Source organism: Notamacropus eugenii, chromosome 3, assembly GCF_028372415.1.
Source record: "Notamacropus eugenii isolate mMacEug1 chromosome 3, mMacEug1.pri_v2, whole genome shotgun sequence".
NCBI lineage: Eukaryota > Metazoa > Chordata > Mammalia > Diprotodontia > Macropodidae > Notamacropus > Notamacropus eugenii.
Window position 1 is genome coordinate 221,870,567 of NC_092874.1, and position 14,004 is coordinate 221,884,570.

The 14,004-nt window shown below is 40.3% G+C and overlaps 1 protein-coding gene across 1 annotated transcript in view; it reads right to left on the minus strand.

The window, feature by feature from the left end:
- Nucleotides 1-3,793: 3,793 nt before the first annotated feature.
- Nucleotides 3,794-14,004, minus strand: part of FAIM2 (Fas apoptotic inhibitory molecule 2) — a 54,937-nt gene continuing 44,726 nt past the window's right edge. Inside the window, exon 12 of the mRNA XM_072654641.1 lies at nucleotides 3,794-4,182. Coding sequence (XP_072510742.1) covers nucleotides 4,033-4,182 — 150 coding nt within the window. The 3' untranslated portion in view covers nucleotides 3,794-4,032. The remainder of the gene's footprint in view (nucleotides 4,183-14,004) is intronic.

A 14,004-nucleotide genomic window follows, 5' to 3' on the forward strand; every position in this document is an offset into this window, starting at 1 on the left:
TGAGACACCTGAGATGCTGATGACTTTCCTGTGGGTATTGGGGAGGGTGAGGCAGCAGCTTTTAAAGTGTCTTATCAGTAGGAAGAGATGGGGGAGGGGAATGGTGAAGAAACCTAATCAAGGAAACAGCATTCCTAGGGTCTCCCCTGCATGATCCTGAAGAAATCAAGATCTGCTACATTTTTAGCCTTTATTCAGCAAGATTGGACAGTAATTTATGCAAAGGATTGTGGTGGGAGTGACACTGGAGACTCCCATGAACTCTGATCTCCCTTTCCCCTCCCCTCCCCACCTGGCTCTGGAAATGTAGTTCTCTCCCTCCCCTGGTTGGGCTGGACCCTTGCCCTGGGTCAAGTTCTCAGATACTTCTTGGTCTTGAAGTGTCCTGTCTCAGCTGTATTTTTCACCCCCAATAAAAAATGTGAAGTACTAAGTGGGGGCAGGAATGGCCCTCTTCCCTCTCCAGTCTGTGGCACCTGCCCAGTTTTGATTTCTTGTAATCCTGCATTCCTGCTTCCTCACCCTTTCTCCTCAAAAGGCTCATCCAGGTGTTTCTGGGGCTTGTCTTTCATGACTTAGGCTTCTCCAAGCAGCTCCTGTGTCTTTCCCGCTGGAGGAAAAGAAACCAGGGAGGTGGGCTATCTGCATCCTTTCTCCCTAATCTTGTGAACTTGACCCCTCCCTCAGTTTCTTTTCCTGAAATGCTGAGATCATACAAAACTTCAGACTCCTTCCCAAAGCACATAAAGGAATCAGGCACGTGGTTTTACCTCAACAAACACAAAGAAAGGAACTGCAGTGGTTCCCGTGATTTCCACCGGTTTCTATATCCTAGTCACATTCTGATAGGGTTTTGTTTTTGTTTTTTTTCTTAAACAGGATAGACTGGGATCTCTCTACTCGTTGAGAACTCAATTCTGGAAAAATGTTTTGCTCCATTTTTCACAGATTAATGAAGCAAGTGGATTCTGGGAAGCAGTGAAGATTTTGGAAGAAAAGAAAGTTAGAGATTAAAAGATTCTTTGGGGGGGAAGCTCAAAACATGGTGCTGAGGCTTAATGGGTAGCAGAGAAAGACCCCAAAAAAACTAGTTGGCTGGAGGCATGTAGCTTAGAGATTGAAAAGGGATAGAAAATAGTCACCAAAAAGAGACTGTAGGGTCAGGAACAGGGAAGGGAAGACTGAGAAAGGAAGAGATGTCCCTACTAGCCGCAGCTAAATGACAAATCTTACTTCTCAATCATTTCAAGATCCAAAATTTCCTCATACCTATCATTCTGATTCCCAGCACTCTACCTTTTCAGTCTCAGATTCAGAGGCATAGAGCATGGAGAAGACTTGTCTAATAACTAAGATCAAATCCATCCTCAGGCAGATCAGGCTGGGAGATCTCTCTGAGGGAAGTAAAAGGGATATTAGAAGATTTGGAGCAGTACAGAAGGCATCAGTTTCCCCAGTGTTCCTGAATGGGGAACATAGGTTCCCCAGGCTATATCTCACCAGCTAGTCTACCCATTCTGATTCCCAGAGCTGTAAACAGTATTTTTTGTACCTGGGTCATACTTTGCAAAATGTACTTAGGGCAAACAGAATTAAAAGCACCCAGGTCCTTGGAAAGGTAAGAATGAAACTCTAGGACACATCAAGGCCTCTCTGCTTTGGGTGCCATAGTTCACCTGGATGCCTAAGGAGGAAATACACCTTCAGGTAACCTTCTAGTTTCTTGCTACTTAGGCACTAAGCTCAAGCTGCTGGAGAAGTCTAAATGCTGTGAGGGGGCCTCTAAATTTGTACCACTCTGAGAATCCCAGTCACCCTACTCTAGTTACAGCTCAGCTAACTGCCTCCTGCTCTTGCTGACAATTTTCTTTGCTCCTCGAGTACTCAAGATAAAATTCAATTCTTTTAGGCTTTGTCAAGTGGAAGTACAAAGGGGTGGGAGTCAAGGGGCACTATGCGGAAATTAGTATATCCCACTTCCTTCCCTAAATGGAAAACCTTAGCTCAGCTACAAAGCCCAGGGAACATCTTGCTCATGCAACAGGCATGCTGTGCAGAATGAGCATGCAAAAAGGAGGCTGGAAGGAAAGGTGGGAAGAAGGAATGCTGATGGTTGGGGTGAGGGGCTTCAATACTTCACCCAGTATTTTTCCACTGCTGCCAGAGCCACCACAGCATGAATGAACAGCCAGCTTCTTCCCTCTCCACCCCCCACTCCCCCAGGCCTCACTGAGTCCCCTCCCATATGTAGGCTACACTGCCAGAGGCTAGGTGGCTGACGCACGCACCTGCCCAGGATCCCAGCCGACTGCCCAGGCGAAAAGGGGCCCCAGCCTCATCACATGGACCCAGTTCTTATCAGGGGCTTGGTTGAATTAGCCATAGGCTGGCCAGTTTCCAAACTGGGGAGATGGGAAGATAGAGAGGAGCACACTTGACCCCTCAGGGGAGGCTGGGGAAAGCAGCTAGTTGGGGTGACCTGGACTGAAGAGGGGAGAGAATGGAAGCTGGGAAGAGGGAGAAGTGTCTTCTCTTTGGGGTCTGTAGAGATAGGTTCTGGCTTGGGCATTTAAGACCTGGGCTCACTGTTTGGCAAGGCAATAAACTAGGGAGGCACTTGGGGAAATGGAATGCAGAGAGGTGGCCACCCTGGGGCAAGGAGAAAGGGGTTCCCTTGCTGGGGAGCTGGGCATAGGAAAGAAGTCATTCTATCTTCCACCCAAACCAGTATTTTTCTTTTTAAGGCTCTTCTCTATTACTCAGCAGAGGGTAGCATTCCTTCTCTTTAAGGGCCCAGGAACCATTTCTACTTTGCACTATTCACCAATCTCAAGCCCTCTCCAGTCCCTAGAATCTTAGGAAGACCACTTTGGGATCTGGAAGGGAAATGACTTTCAATTCTTTTAGCCAGCTCTGCACCACAGGGAGGCAGAGAGTACATCACAGGCTGTTCTATATCTCTCAAATATCCCCTTTAATTGGGCATATCTGGCCACTGATTTGTTATTTCTTTAGGCTGTGATCTCCTTCTGATACGTGACTCAGCTTGGTACCTCTGTTCCCTATCTCACTGTCAGAGACCTCAGAGCAGACCTTTAAACAAGACTCTTAGCAGGGCTCACCTCTCCGTGCCCCTGCTACACCAGGGTGCCCAACTCTACACACGCATCTTTTTAGCACTATGTTGGAAATGCTATCACAGATATGACATAAACTCCCACATGGACAATGAGGGGCCATTTTAAGGATTGCCATCTTTTAAACAGCATGCCTCATTCTCTTCCCCCAAGTATAATAATATCATAGACAAGCTCATAGCTTTGGAGCTAGAAAGGACCTCATTTTATACATAGGGTGCTGAGGCTTAGGGAGTTTAAGGGACTTGTCCATGGTCATATATGTAGCGCACAGCAGACACAGGACTCAAACTCAGGTCCTCTGACTCTAAGTACTAGACCATGCTGCTTCTGTGTATCTTCAGGGTATGAATCTCGGTAGACTATGGTACCCTTCCATGCCAACTCACCTCCTTCCATAAAATGCTTCAGTTTTTGACCCAGGGAAAGGTAGGGATGAGGGAAGTAACAAAGAAGGAAAACCATTTTCTCCCAAATTACACAAAGCTTCTGAAGTTCAGGATTCAGCTCACCCTTGGGTCCTTCTGTTGACATCTAAGCTCCTAAATCATTGTCTGCCATATCCCTTGGACTCTTATACCCCAAAACTAAGGTGGGAGATAGAGAGTACACTGGATTTACAATCTCACATTTAGAAATGGAAATGAGAGTCCTGATGAGCAAGGAAGCGGGAAATTTAGTGACTCCAGTCCTTTAGGCTCCCAGAATTCCTCACATATATACAACCTACAGAAAATAACTCCAAGGATGCTGTAGAAGGAGCATAGTCAGCAGAGGGATGATGGCTAGGATGATGCTTAGTACTATACCCTAGGGGCTGGGAAAGAGCGGGGGATGGATGTTACAAGGGGACAAATAGATTGCATTTCTTGGAGTTGGACAAAGGAAAGCCTTTTCAATCCCGGTTGGTGCCAAAAAGCTGCAGAAAGAAGGAGAAGATGTAGACGATGTCCAGGTAAATGTTGAGTGCTCCAAAAATATATTCCTCTGGGCTCAAGGAATAGCGCCGGTTTCCCATCAACAACTGTGTGTCGAACGCCAGAAACTAGAGGGGCAAAAGAGAGAAAGAGTTATTACTTTCAGAGATTGTTCTGAGAAGGGTTACCACTAGGGTATGTTCAGGTTGATCTTTTGGTTTGATCTTTGGTGTCCTTCATCAAAATTCTGCTGATACCTGGCTGCTCAGATCCACAGACCCATCCATTGGGCCCTTTACCCTCTACCCTAAACCATTCCGAACCCTGTTCTCATATACACCAATTCTGAACCTACCTAGTTTCCATTTCAATCTCTCAGACATCTCTCAACTACAAGATCAATTAATTTAGTTTGTGCATGATTCCACCTGGACCATATTTGCAGGAGACAATGTGGCATCATGAAAAAAAGGATATTAGACATAAGAACCAAAAGAAGTGGATTCAGTCTCTTTATCTGGGTTGTATGTATCTTTATGTATATATTCTCTCCCCCAGTAGAAGTAAGGTCCTCGAGGGTAGGGATTGCTTTGGCTTTTTTTTTTTTTAATTCTCAGTGATTTGTATAGTACCTTTGACAGAGTGGGTTGATTGTATGAATCTGGGGGAGTTATTGAACTTCAGTTTCCTCCTTTGTATAAGGAGAATCACAATCACCTCTCTGTAGGGAAAAGAATCCTTAGTGGGCAAAGGGCTGTGCTTGGCCTAGTTGGGTGGTTTGCTTTTTTTTAAATCATACGCTCAAACTGTACAGCCTGGAATCCCAAGCTCCTGGAGCAGTCGCTCCTTCTCTATCTCTCCTAGGATCGCTGACTGAGAGCTGGAAGGAACTTCAGAGGTTACCAGAGGTTATCTGGTCCAACTTGCTCATTTTATAGATGAGAAAACTGAATTGGGGGAGGGGGGGAGTAGAAAGGAGAGAAAACAGATTTTTGTTTGTTAAGAAAAAGTAACTAAAATAAATAAAGGAATCGGAAGTCTATAGAGGGGAAATGATTTGCCCAAGTTAACACAGGCTGTCCTTTGCAACCCCAAAGCATGGACAGCTCCTCCTTCCTTCCTTTTTCTGTGTGTAAGGCCCAGGTTGCTTTTTTTCCCCTTTCTTTTCAAAAGCGCTTAACTCCCACCAAATCTCTGATGACCAGCCTTCATTCTAGGACCTTGATCAGCTTCCCAAGGTCCAGGTGGCTGCTTTCTGTTTTTGCTGATACCTGGCTGCTCAGACCCATAGACCCATCCATTGGATCTGTCTGGTGTGACTTAAGGAAGTACTTCATGGACAGGGATACCTACCTCAATATATCAGTGTGACTGCCTGATATTCCCTTCCTATAATTTTCTTTCTTTGAATTTTGCAAGAGTTCCCTTTTAAAAAGCAAATACCCTTGGATTAAACCTAGGTGCATAAAGCACTAGGCAAGGAGTCAGCAAGACCTGAGTTCGAATACAGCCCCAGACATTTACTAGTTGTGTGCATCTGGGCAAGTCACTTAACCTCTCTCTGCCTTAGTTTCCTCCAATGTAAAATGGGGATCATAATAACACCTAACTCCCAAGGTTGTTGTGAGGATCAAATGAGATGATATTTGTAAAGCATGTAGCACAGGGCTTGGCACACAGTAGGCATTTAATAAATGCTTATTCCCTTCTCTACCTTCCTCCCTTAAATTTTACCAACAGAACAGCTTAGCTGACAATGACCTCAGAGCAACACCCTGAAGAAAATGGGCAAAGGATAGATCTCTGATGAGGGCAGGAAGGAGGAAAAGGATCTTGATTGGACAGCTGACAGGGAGAAAAGCTTTCTGACTTCCCATTATTAGTTAGCGTTGGCCCTGATCACCATCATGCTAATGGCACCCTCAGCTGAGCCTGGCTTGATTCAATGACAGTTCATTTGGCACAGTGCCTGCCCTTAATGCTTTTCCAGGTCAGTATAGGAGGGTGTGACCTCCCTGAGGGTAGGAGGTGACCATATCTGGGTGACATCCCCAAGGATGTCTAGTAATAACACTGATGATTATAATAATAGCTAGTATTCACATAGCTCTTTAAGGTTTACAAAGTACACATATTATCCTATTTGATCATCACAATAACCCAGTGAAGTGGGTGCTATTATTATCCTCATTTTACAGATAAGGAAACTGAGGGTCCCAAAGCTAGAAAGTGTCTGAGGCAAGATTTGAACTCAGCTTTTCCTCACTCCAGGTACAATACTCTATTTCTAAAGACTTTTTAGTTTTTGATCGGTTTATGGATTGATGGGGAGGGATTGAAAGGAGGTGGAGAGATGGACAGAGCCTTTAGAGTGAGATCTGGCAGTTTCAGCACCAAGAAGAGGAATCTGGGAAGGTGGCATCTGTGGAAAGGAAACATTTAGGGGTGGGAGTTATGGTACAGACAGAATTTCTTCTCTTATCTTGGCTACCACAAAGCTCTGGATATTCTTTGAGACGGGAGAATCTATATGCTACCAGCATAGGCAAGTGGTTGCATAAGGATCAGAAAAATACTAAAGTAGAGTTACTCATTCTGCCTCTTCTATTGAAGAGAAAATAGGGATTCCTTTCCTGCCTTCAGTTCTTGAGTCAGTCAGCCAATAAGCAGCTAGGTGACTCAATGGGTAGAACTCTAGGCCTGAGTTCAAATCCTGCCTCAGACATTTTCTGGCTGTGTAATCCTGAGCAAGTCATTTAACTTCTGCCAGCCTCATTTATCTCATCTGTAGAATGGGAGTAATAGAAGTACCTACTTTCCAGGATTACAGTGAGGAAAAACAATGAGATAATATCTGTAAAGTGCTTTGAAAATTTTAAAATATTATGTACATGCTAGCTCGTATAACCTAGTAGGGGCGTGCTCCCAGACAAGTGAAGAATGAAATGAGAGCTAAAAATACTTGTATTCATTCCCAGGACACTGGAGGTGCAGAGTAGGCAAAGGAATCTTGGAGAAAGAGAACCTAGCAGATTTTACATTTTAAAACACTCTAACACTTGTATAAGATTTTAAGGTTTATGAAGCACTTTATGTACCATCTTTATCCTCACAAGTATCTTGGGGGAATATGTGCCATGGTTTAATATATAGTCAGCCTAAAAAAGTCTCAGAAGAAAGAAACTCTAAATCTAGAGTAATTAAAGGTAAATCTTCAAGATGAGAAGACAGAAATACAGTAGGATATAAAAAGCTCATGAAATAATAATGGAGAACTTATATACTTAAAGCTCCCACTCATCAACCCAACCCTCAGCCTACCATGTGCTCTGGGCACAGGCAGCCAGCTCAAGCAACCTGGCAAACTTCTATTTAAAGGTCTAGTTGTAGGGGACCCTGCTTGGTTCTCCAATGGTAGTGAATAAATCTAAATCCCCTCTCCCCACCAACTCCTTCCCAGGCCCTACTCCATAAAAGTAAGAAGATATTAATTTTGCCCAGACATTTGAAAGAAGGGGATTCCAACTATTGCAGGGTTTGGAAAACTTGGCATTGTAGAGCCAGCCAGAGGGGAAGAGGTTCTGGGGTCAGGCCTTCTTTACAGTTAACTTCAAGCAGGGACCTCGCCAGACCCTCAGAACCCCTAATCCAATTAGGCTGAGGATGCCCAATCTCAAGGGGTCTGTGCAGAAGTGGAAAGGGAAAGTGCCAGAAGAGATTGGATGGGAGTCAGAAACAAACGAGTGGAAATAAAAGGAAAAATCATGAAAGAGAAAAAAATCTAAGAGAGAATGGCTGTGTATAAGCCAGACCCTGAACAGATAAAATAAGTGTTACTCACAAAGATGAAAAAATGAGCAACAAAAAAATATTGAAGGCCATAAAACACAGTATCATAGCCTATGAAGGAAAGTGAACTAAAAATCCTCAGTGGAAAAAATAATTCTGTGGGCTTCTTAAAGAAAATGGAACAAAACCAAAAAACTACAGAATGACTCAAAAGAGAGATACAATTGTTAAAAGAAGATATTCGATAGCCATCCATGCTTTCTTGTTCATCAGATTACTTTGAAGGTCAGAAATAAAGATATTTCTTGTCCAAGAAACTACAGGCCATGGACAGGGCTTCTGTAGATTTCTGGAAAAATGTTATCCTCAATAAACAGCTACTCTAAATACTAAACATGGACTTTCAAAAATTAAAATATAAAAAAACCCACAAAGTACTGAAACTGAATATAATTGAGCAATTAATATTTCTTTGATGATTATGAAGGCACTTTAGGAGATTGTTGTGGTTCAGGGTAATTATTATATTAGTGATAGGAGGTACCTATTAAAGATTATTTCTTATTGACAGAATTCTAAATAAACTCATTTTTAAGGTATTTCTGTATTAGTACTTTCCCCTTCCCACACTCCTAAGAAAAAGAGAAAGACTGGAAATCAGAGTTCTCAAAGCTGAATTAACAAAGGCAAAAAACAGGTCAGAAAACTTAGAACACACAATGGAAAGATCTCCAAAGAAGAAGTGATTCTGAGAAAGAGAATGAGAGGTTTTGAACCTTCAAAATACAGAAGTGGAAGCAACTTTGGCAGAGAGAAACAAAAGACAATATATTGAAAGCAGGCATGAACTTTGAACCAAAGACATTGACCTGAAGATAGGACCTGAAGAAATGTAACTTGAGAATAACAGGATTCTAAAAAGAACTTAGTAGAATTTGAAAAGCAAAACCAAAACAAAACACCTGAGTGCTATATTGTAGAGGAAAGAAAACTACCTAGAACTTCTGAATATAAATAAGAAATTATTGATTGAATTTACATATTGCGGCTATAGAAAAAGCTCATGTTTGAAATTTCAAAGGGCTTTTGAGGAAAAACTGGATGAAATGCAGAGGCAAAAAGGAAACTCTGTGATCATTTTCAATATACCTTTCCCCTTTCATCTTTCCTTCCCTTCCCTTTTCTTTTAACTCCTGTTTTTGGCCTCATGCTCTGGAAATGGTAATCAAATCAATACTACCAGTACTTCTGAAAAGGATGCTCCCCAAGCATTAATGGATGTGGGATTTGAAAGAAGTATCAGTCATTAATGGATAAATGCTCAAAAAAAAAAGGGACAGATTTTCTAAAAAAACAAAAACAAACCACAAATAAATGAAGAAAGATGATGCTAGATCACCAATAATAAAAAGAATGCAAATGAAACCAATTCTGTGGTTTTGCCTCATATTTATCAAAATGGAAAATATGACATTTTAATATATTATTGGTGGAGTTGTGAATTGGTCTAACCATTCTAAAAACAAATGTGGAATTATGTGGGAAAAAGTAATTAAAATGGTCATATCTTTTTACCCAGATATCTTATTGCTTGGCATTTACTCCAGGGAAGTTGAGGATAGAAAAGTCCCATGTATACCAAAATATTTATTCAGAGATAGTTGCACATTTTGTGGTATCTAAGTCTTGGAAATGAAGCAGGTACCTATCAATTAGGGAATGGTTGAACAAATACGAATGCAATGTAAGATGACTATGATATAAGAAATGACAAAAGGAATTTTTTTCAGAGAAACTTGGGAAGATATAGGAACTGCTGTAGAGCAAAGTGAGCAGAATCAGGAGAATGATTTATACAGTAGCAATACAATATATACAATAACAATACAATGTACAAACAACTTTAATTTTGATCAATGCAATGATCAATCCAGATTTTAGAAGTCCAATGATGAAGCAGGCTACTTATCTCATGGCAGAGAGATGATGGATTCAAGGTGCAAAATGAGAGATGGTGGAGTTCCAGCTAGGTCTCGGCAGAACTCTCTCAACATACCCCTCCAAACAACCTCAGACAATGACTCAAATCAAATTTTAGAGCAGCAGAGCTAACAAAAGGTCAGAGAAAAACATTTTTTCCAGCCTAAGACTACTTAGGATATCCATAGGAGAGGTCTGTAACACTGGTGTGGGCATAACAGGAGCACCAGCTGTGGGCTACAACAACAGCAACAGCTTTTGGAGCTCTCTGCCTAGAGATATAAGGGGGTTGGACAACCGGTCAGAAAGAGATTACAAGGACCCTTTGATGGCATTAGATGCATCTGGCAGTTGTTGCTCATAAGCAGTTCTAAATTGCAGTTTCAGGTTGGAGAGGAGTACTTGTGTTTGGTTACAAGAGACCAGGGGTCCTGGTCACAGTTCCAGGGCCAAGAGAAGCACTGACACTTGCAGTTGTGGGGGAGCCTTTCCTGGGCAAAGATCAGAGAGCAGACCAAAAGAGCAGTGACTACACTATTCCCAGAATAATACCCTCTTGGAAGCACCAAAAACTCACAGACTCACAGAACTAGCCATGAAAATGGCAGTACAAAGAAGCCTCAAGTTTGGCACAGTGTCTCCCTATCCTCAGGTGAGTAGAGCCCAATCTTAACATAAAGATCAAAGTGAAGAAATAGACTAAGAAAATGAGCAAACAACAACAAAAAGAACCTGACCATAAAAAGCTACTACAATGGCAGGGAAAATCAAGACATAAACTTAGAAAAAGATAATAATGTGAAAACAGCTACAAGCAAAGCCTTAAAGAAAACTGGTAACTGGACCCAAGTCCAGCAAGAATTTGTGAAAGAGACAAGCATGATAGAGGAAAAATTGAGAAAATAAATGGGAGTGATATAAGAAAATTATGAGAAGAGAATTAACAGGTTTTTAAAAGAGGAACAAAAAATACTGAAGGAAATAACACCTTAAAAAACAGAATTGACAATAGAAAAAGAGGTACAAAGCTCATTGAAGACAATAATTCCTTAAAAATTAGAATTGGTTAAATGGAAACTAATGATTCCACTGTACTTCAAGAAGCAATAAAACAAAGTCAAAAGTATGGGAAAAAATAGAAGAAAATGTGAACTATTTTATCAGAAAAGCAACTGACCTAGAAAATAGATTGAGGAGAGATCATTTGGGAATTACTGAACTACCTGAAAGTCATGATCAAAGAAAGAACCTAGACATCATATTTCAAAAAATTATAAAAGGAAACTACCCCAGTATCTCAGATCCAGAAGGTAAATAAAAACTGAAAGAATCTATCAATCACATCATAAAAGAGATCCCCAAATGAAAACTCCCAGGAGTATTACAGTCAAATTCCAGAACTCCTGGATGAAGGAGAAAATATTGTAAACAGTCTGATAGAAAGAATTCAAATATTGGGGAGCCACCATCAGGATCATGCAAGATTTAGCAGCTTTTATGTTTCAATAGCAGAGGGCTTGGAATATGATATTCTGAAAGGTAAATGAGCTAGAAATACAACCAAGAATAACTTACCCAACAAAACTGAGAATAATCCTTCAAGGGAAAAAATGGATATTTAATGAAATGGAGGACTTCCAAGCATTCCTGATGAAAAGACCCTAGCTAAATAGAAAATTCAGCATTCAAACAGAAAACTCAAGAGAAGCATAAAATGTTCACATGAAAGAGTAATCATAATTGACTCAATAAAATTAAACTGTTTACATTCCTATATGGAGAGATGATGCATGTAATTCCTAAGAACTTTATCATTATTAGAGCAGTCTGAAGGAGTCTACATAGACAGAGGGAACAGGTATGAGTTGATTATGTTGGGATGATCTAGAAAAATGTAAGGATGAGAAAAAAGGGATGCTGACATAATAGAGGCAAGTAAGGAAGAGTTTTCATAGTGGAGGGGGAAAGTGGGTGGCGGTGGCAGGCTATGCTTGAGCTTCACTCTCAGAATTGGTTCAAAGAGGCAAGAATATGTATGTACAGACACATACGTATACGCATATATATATGCATGTATGTGTATACATACGTTCACTCATTCGGGTATAGAAATCTATCTTACCAATAAAGAAATAGGAACAGAAGGGGATAAGAGATATGGGGGGGAGGGGGTTGGGGTGATAAAAGGGAAGTTGGAAAAAGGGAGGCAGTGGTCAGAAACAAAACAGACTTTGAAGAGGGACAGGATAAAAAGAGAGAGAAAAGGATAAGCACAAGAAAATAGGATGAAGGGATATAGTAATCATAATTATGAATATGAATGGGATGAACTAACCCATGAAATGGAGGCAGATAGCAGAATGGGTTAGAAACCAGAATCCAACAACATGTATACAAGGGATACACCTGGAACAGAAAGACACACACACAGAATAAAATAAAGGGCTGGAGCAGACTCTACTATGCTTCAAAAAAAGCAAGAGTAGCAATCATGATCTCAGACAAAGCAAAAGCAAAAATAGATCTAATTAAAAGAGGTCATCAATTGGGGAATTGCCGAATAAGTTGGGGCATGCGATTGTAACAGAGTACTATTGTGTTATAAGAAATGATGAGCAGGCAAATTTCAGAAAAACCTGGAAGGACTTACATGAATGGATGCAAAGGGAAGTGAGAAGAACCAGGAGATCATTGTGCAAAGTAACAACAATGTTGTACTGTTAAAGTCAATGTCAACTGTGAAAGACTTGGTCACACTGATTGATCCAAAGCAATTTAAAGGACTCATGATGAAAAAATGCTAGCTGCTTTCAGAGAGAGAACTTATGAACTCTGAGTGCAAACTGAAGTACAATTTTCTCACTTTCTTTATATAGTTTTTGTAATATGACTAAATTGGAAATATGTTTTGCATGATTTCACATGTATAATTGATAAAATATTGTTTATCTCCTCAGTGGGGAGGGGTGGGAGGAAAATTTAAAAAGAAAAGAATGTTTAGAATAAATAAATAATTTTTAAAAGGTACGAAATGAGAATTATGTTTATGAACATAGTCAATGAAAGAATTTGTTTTGTTTGATTATATATTTGTGTTATGAGGTGTTTTATCCCACAAGGGGGAGAGATGGCAGGAGGAAGAGAAAATACAATTTTGCTAATTGAAAAAAATTAAGAAAGAAAAAAGGAAATAAGCTTCGATTGTTCAATAAGCTGTGAATTGGTTCAACTATGTTAAAAACATTTGGAGAGAACCTAGTTCTAGGCATATTCTCCAAGAAATTTGAAGAGAGAAAAAGCCTCATAAGTAATAAAATATTCATTCATAGCTGCCCTTTTTGTGATAACAAAGACTTGGAAATTAAGTGGGTACCCATCAACTGGGAAATGACCAAAAATTGTATTTGATATCAATAAAATATTATTATACTCTAAAAAGAGGAAGAATTCAGGAAAACAAGGGAAGTGTATGAACTTACACTGAATGAAGCAGGCAGAATGAATTAAACAATACACGCAGTGACTACAACAATGTAAAACAAAAGAACAATAAAATAAACTTGAATGTTATGTAATTGTAATAAGCAACAAGCTCTGGAGAAGAGATGAGAAAACTCATCTCCCCATCTTTCATTGGAGATGTGGAACAATGCACAGGTTGTCACATCAGGTTAGTGTGTTGACTGGTTATACATATACATGTCTTTGTTACAAGAGAAGGCTCACTGGAGAAGAGAGAGAGGGGTATATTTGGAAATGATGCTATATAAAACAAAAAGCAAAAATAAAACTTTAAAATAAATAAAAATAGCAGTCCCATTTTTTACGAGAGGCTGCTAGGAGGCAGAGTAAATGGTGTGGTTGGCAGGAGGCAGAGTGGTTGGGCCTGAAGTCAGGAAGAACTCATTTCACATATTTACTAGTCATGCGATCATCAATATGTGTGCATGTGCATGTTAATCTGACATATATGTATAATTAACCATAAAAATAAATATAAGAAAATAAACCAATAATCAATATAAAAATAATAAAATAATAACATGTAAATTAAGACGCAGACTGAAGCTCTCCAGGCTGTTTATACGTAGAAAGCCTGGCCTTTTCCAGAGCATCCTTCCCCTGAGGGACTGTGAGTCATCTATATGGCTCTGACTAGGCAGAGAACAATATCCCAACCC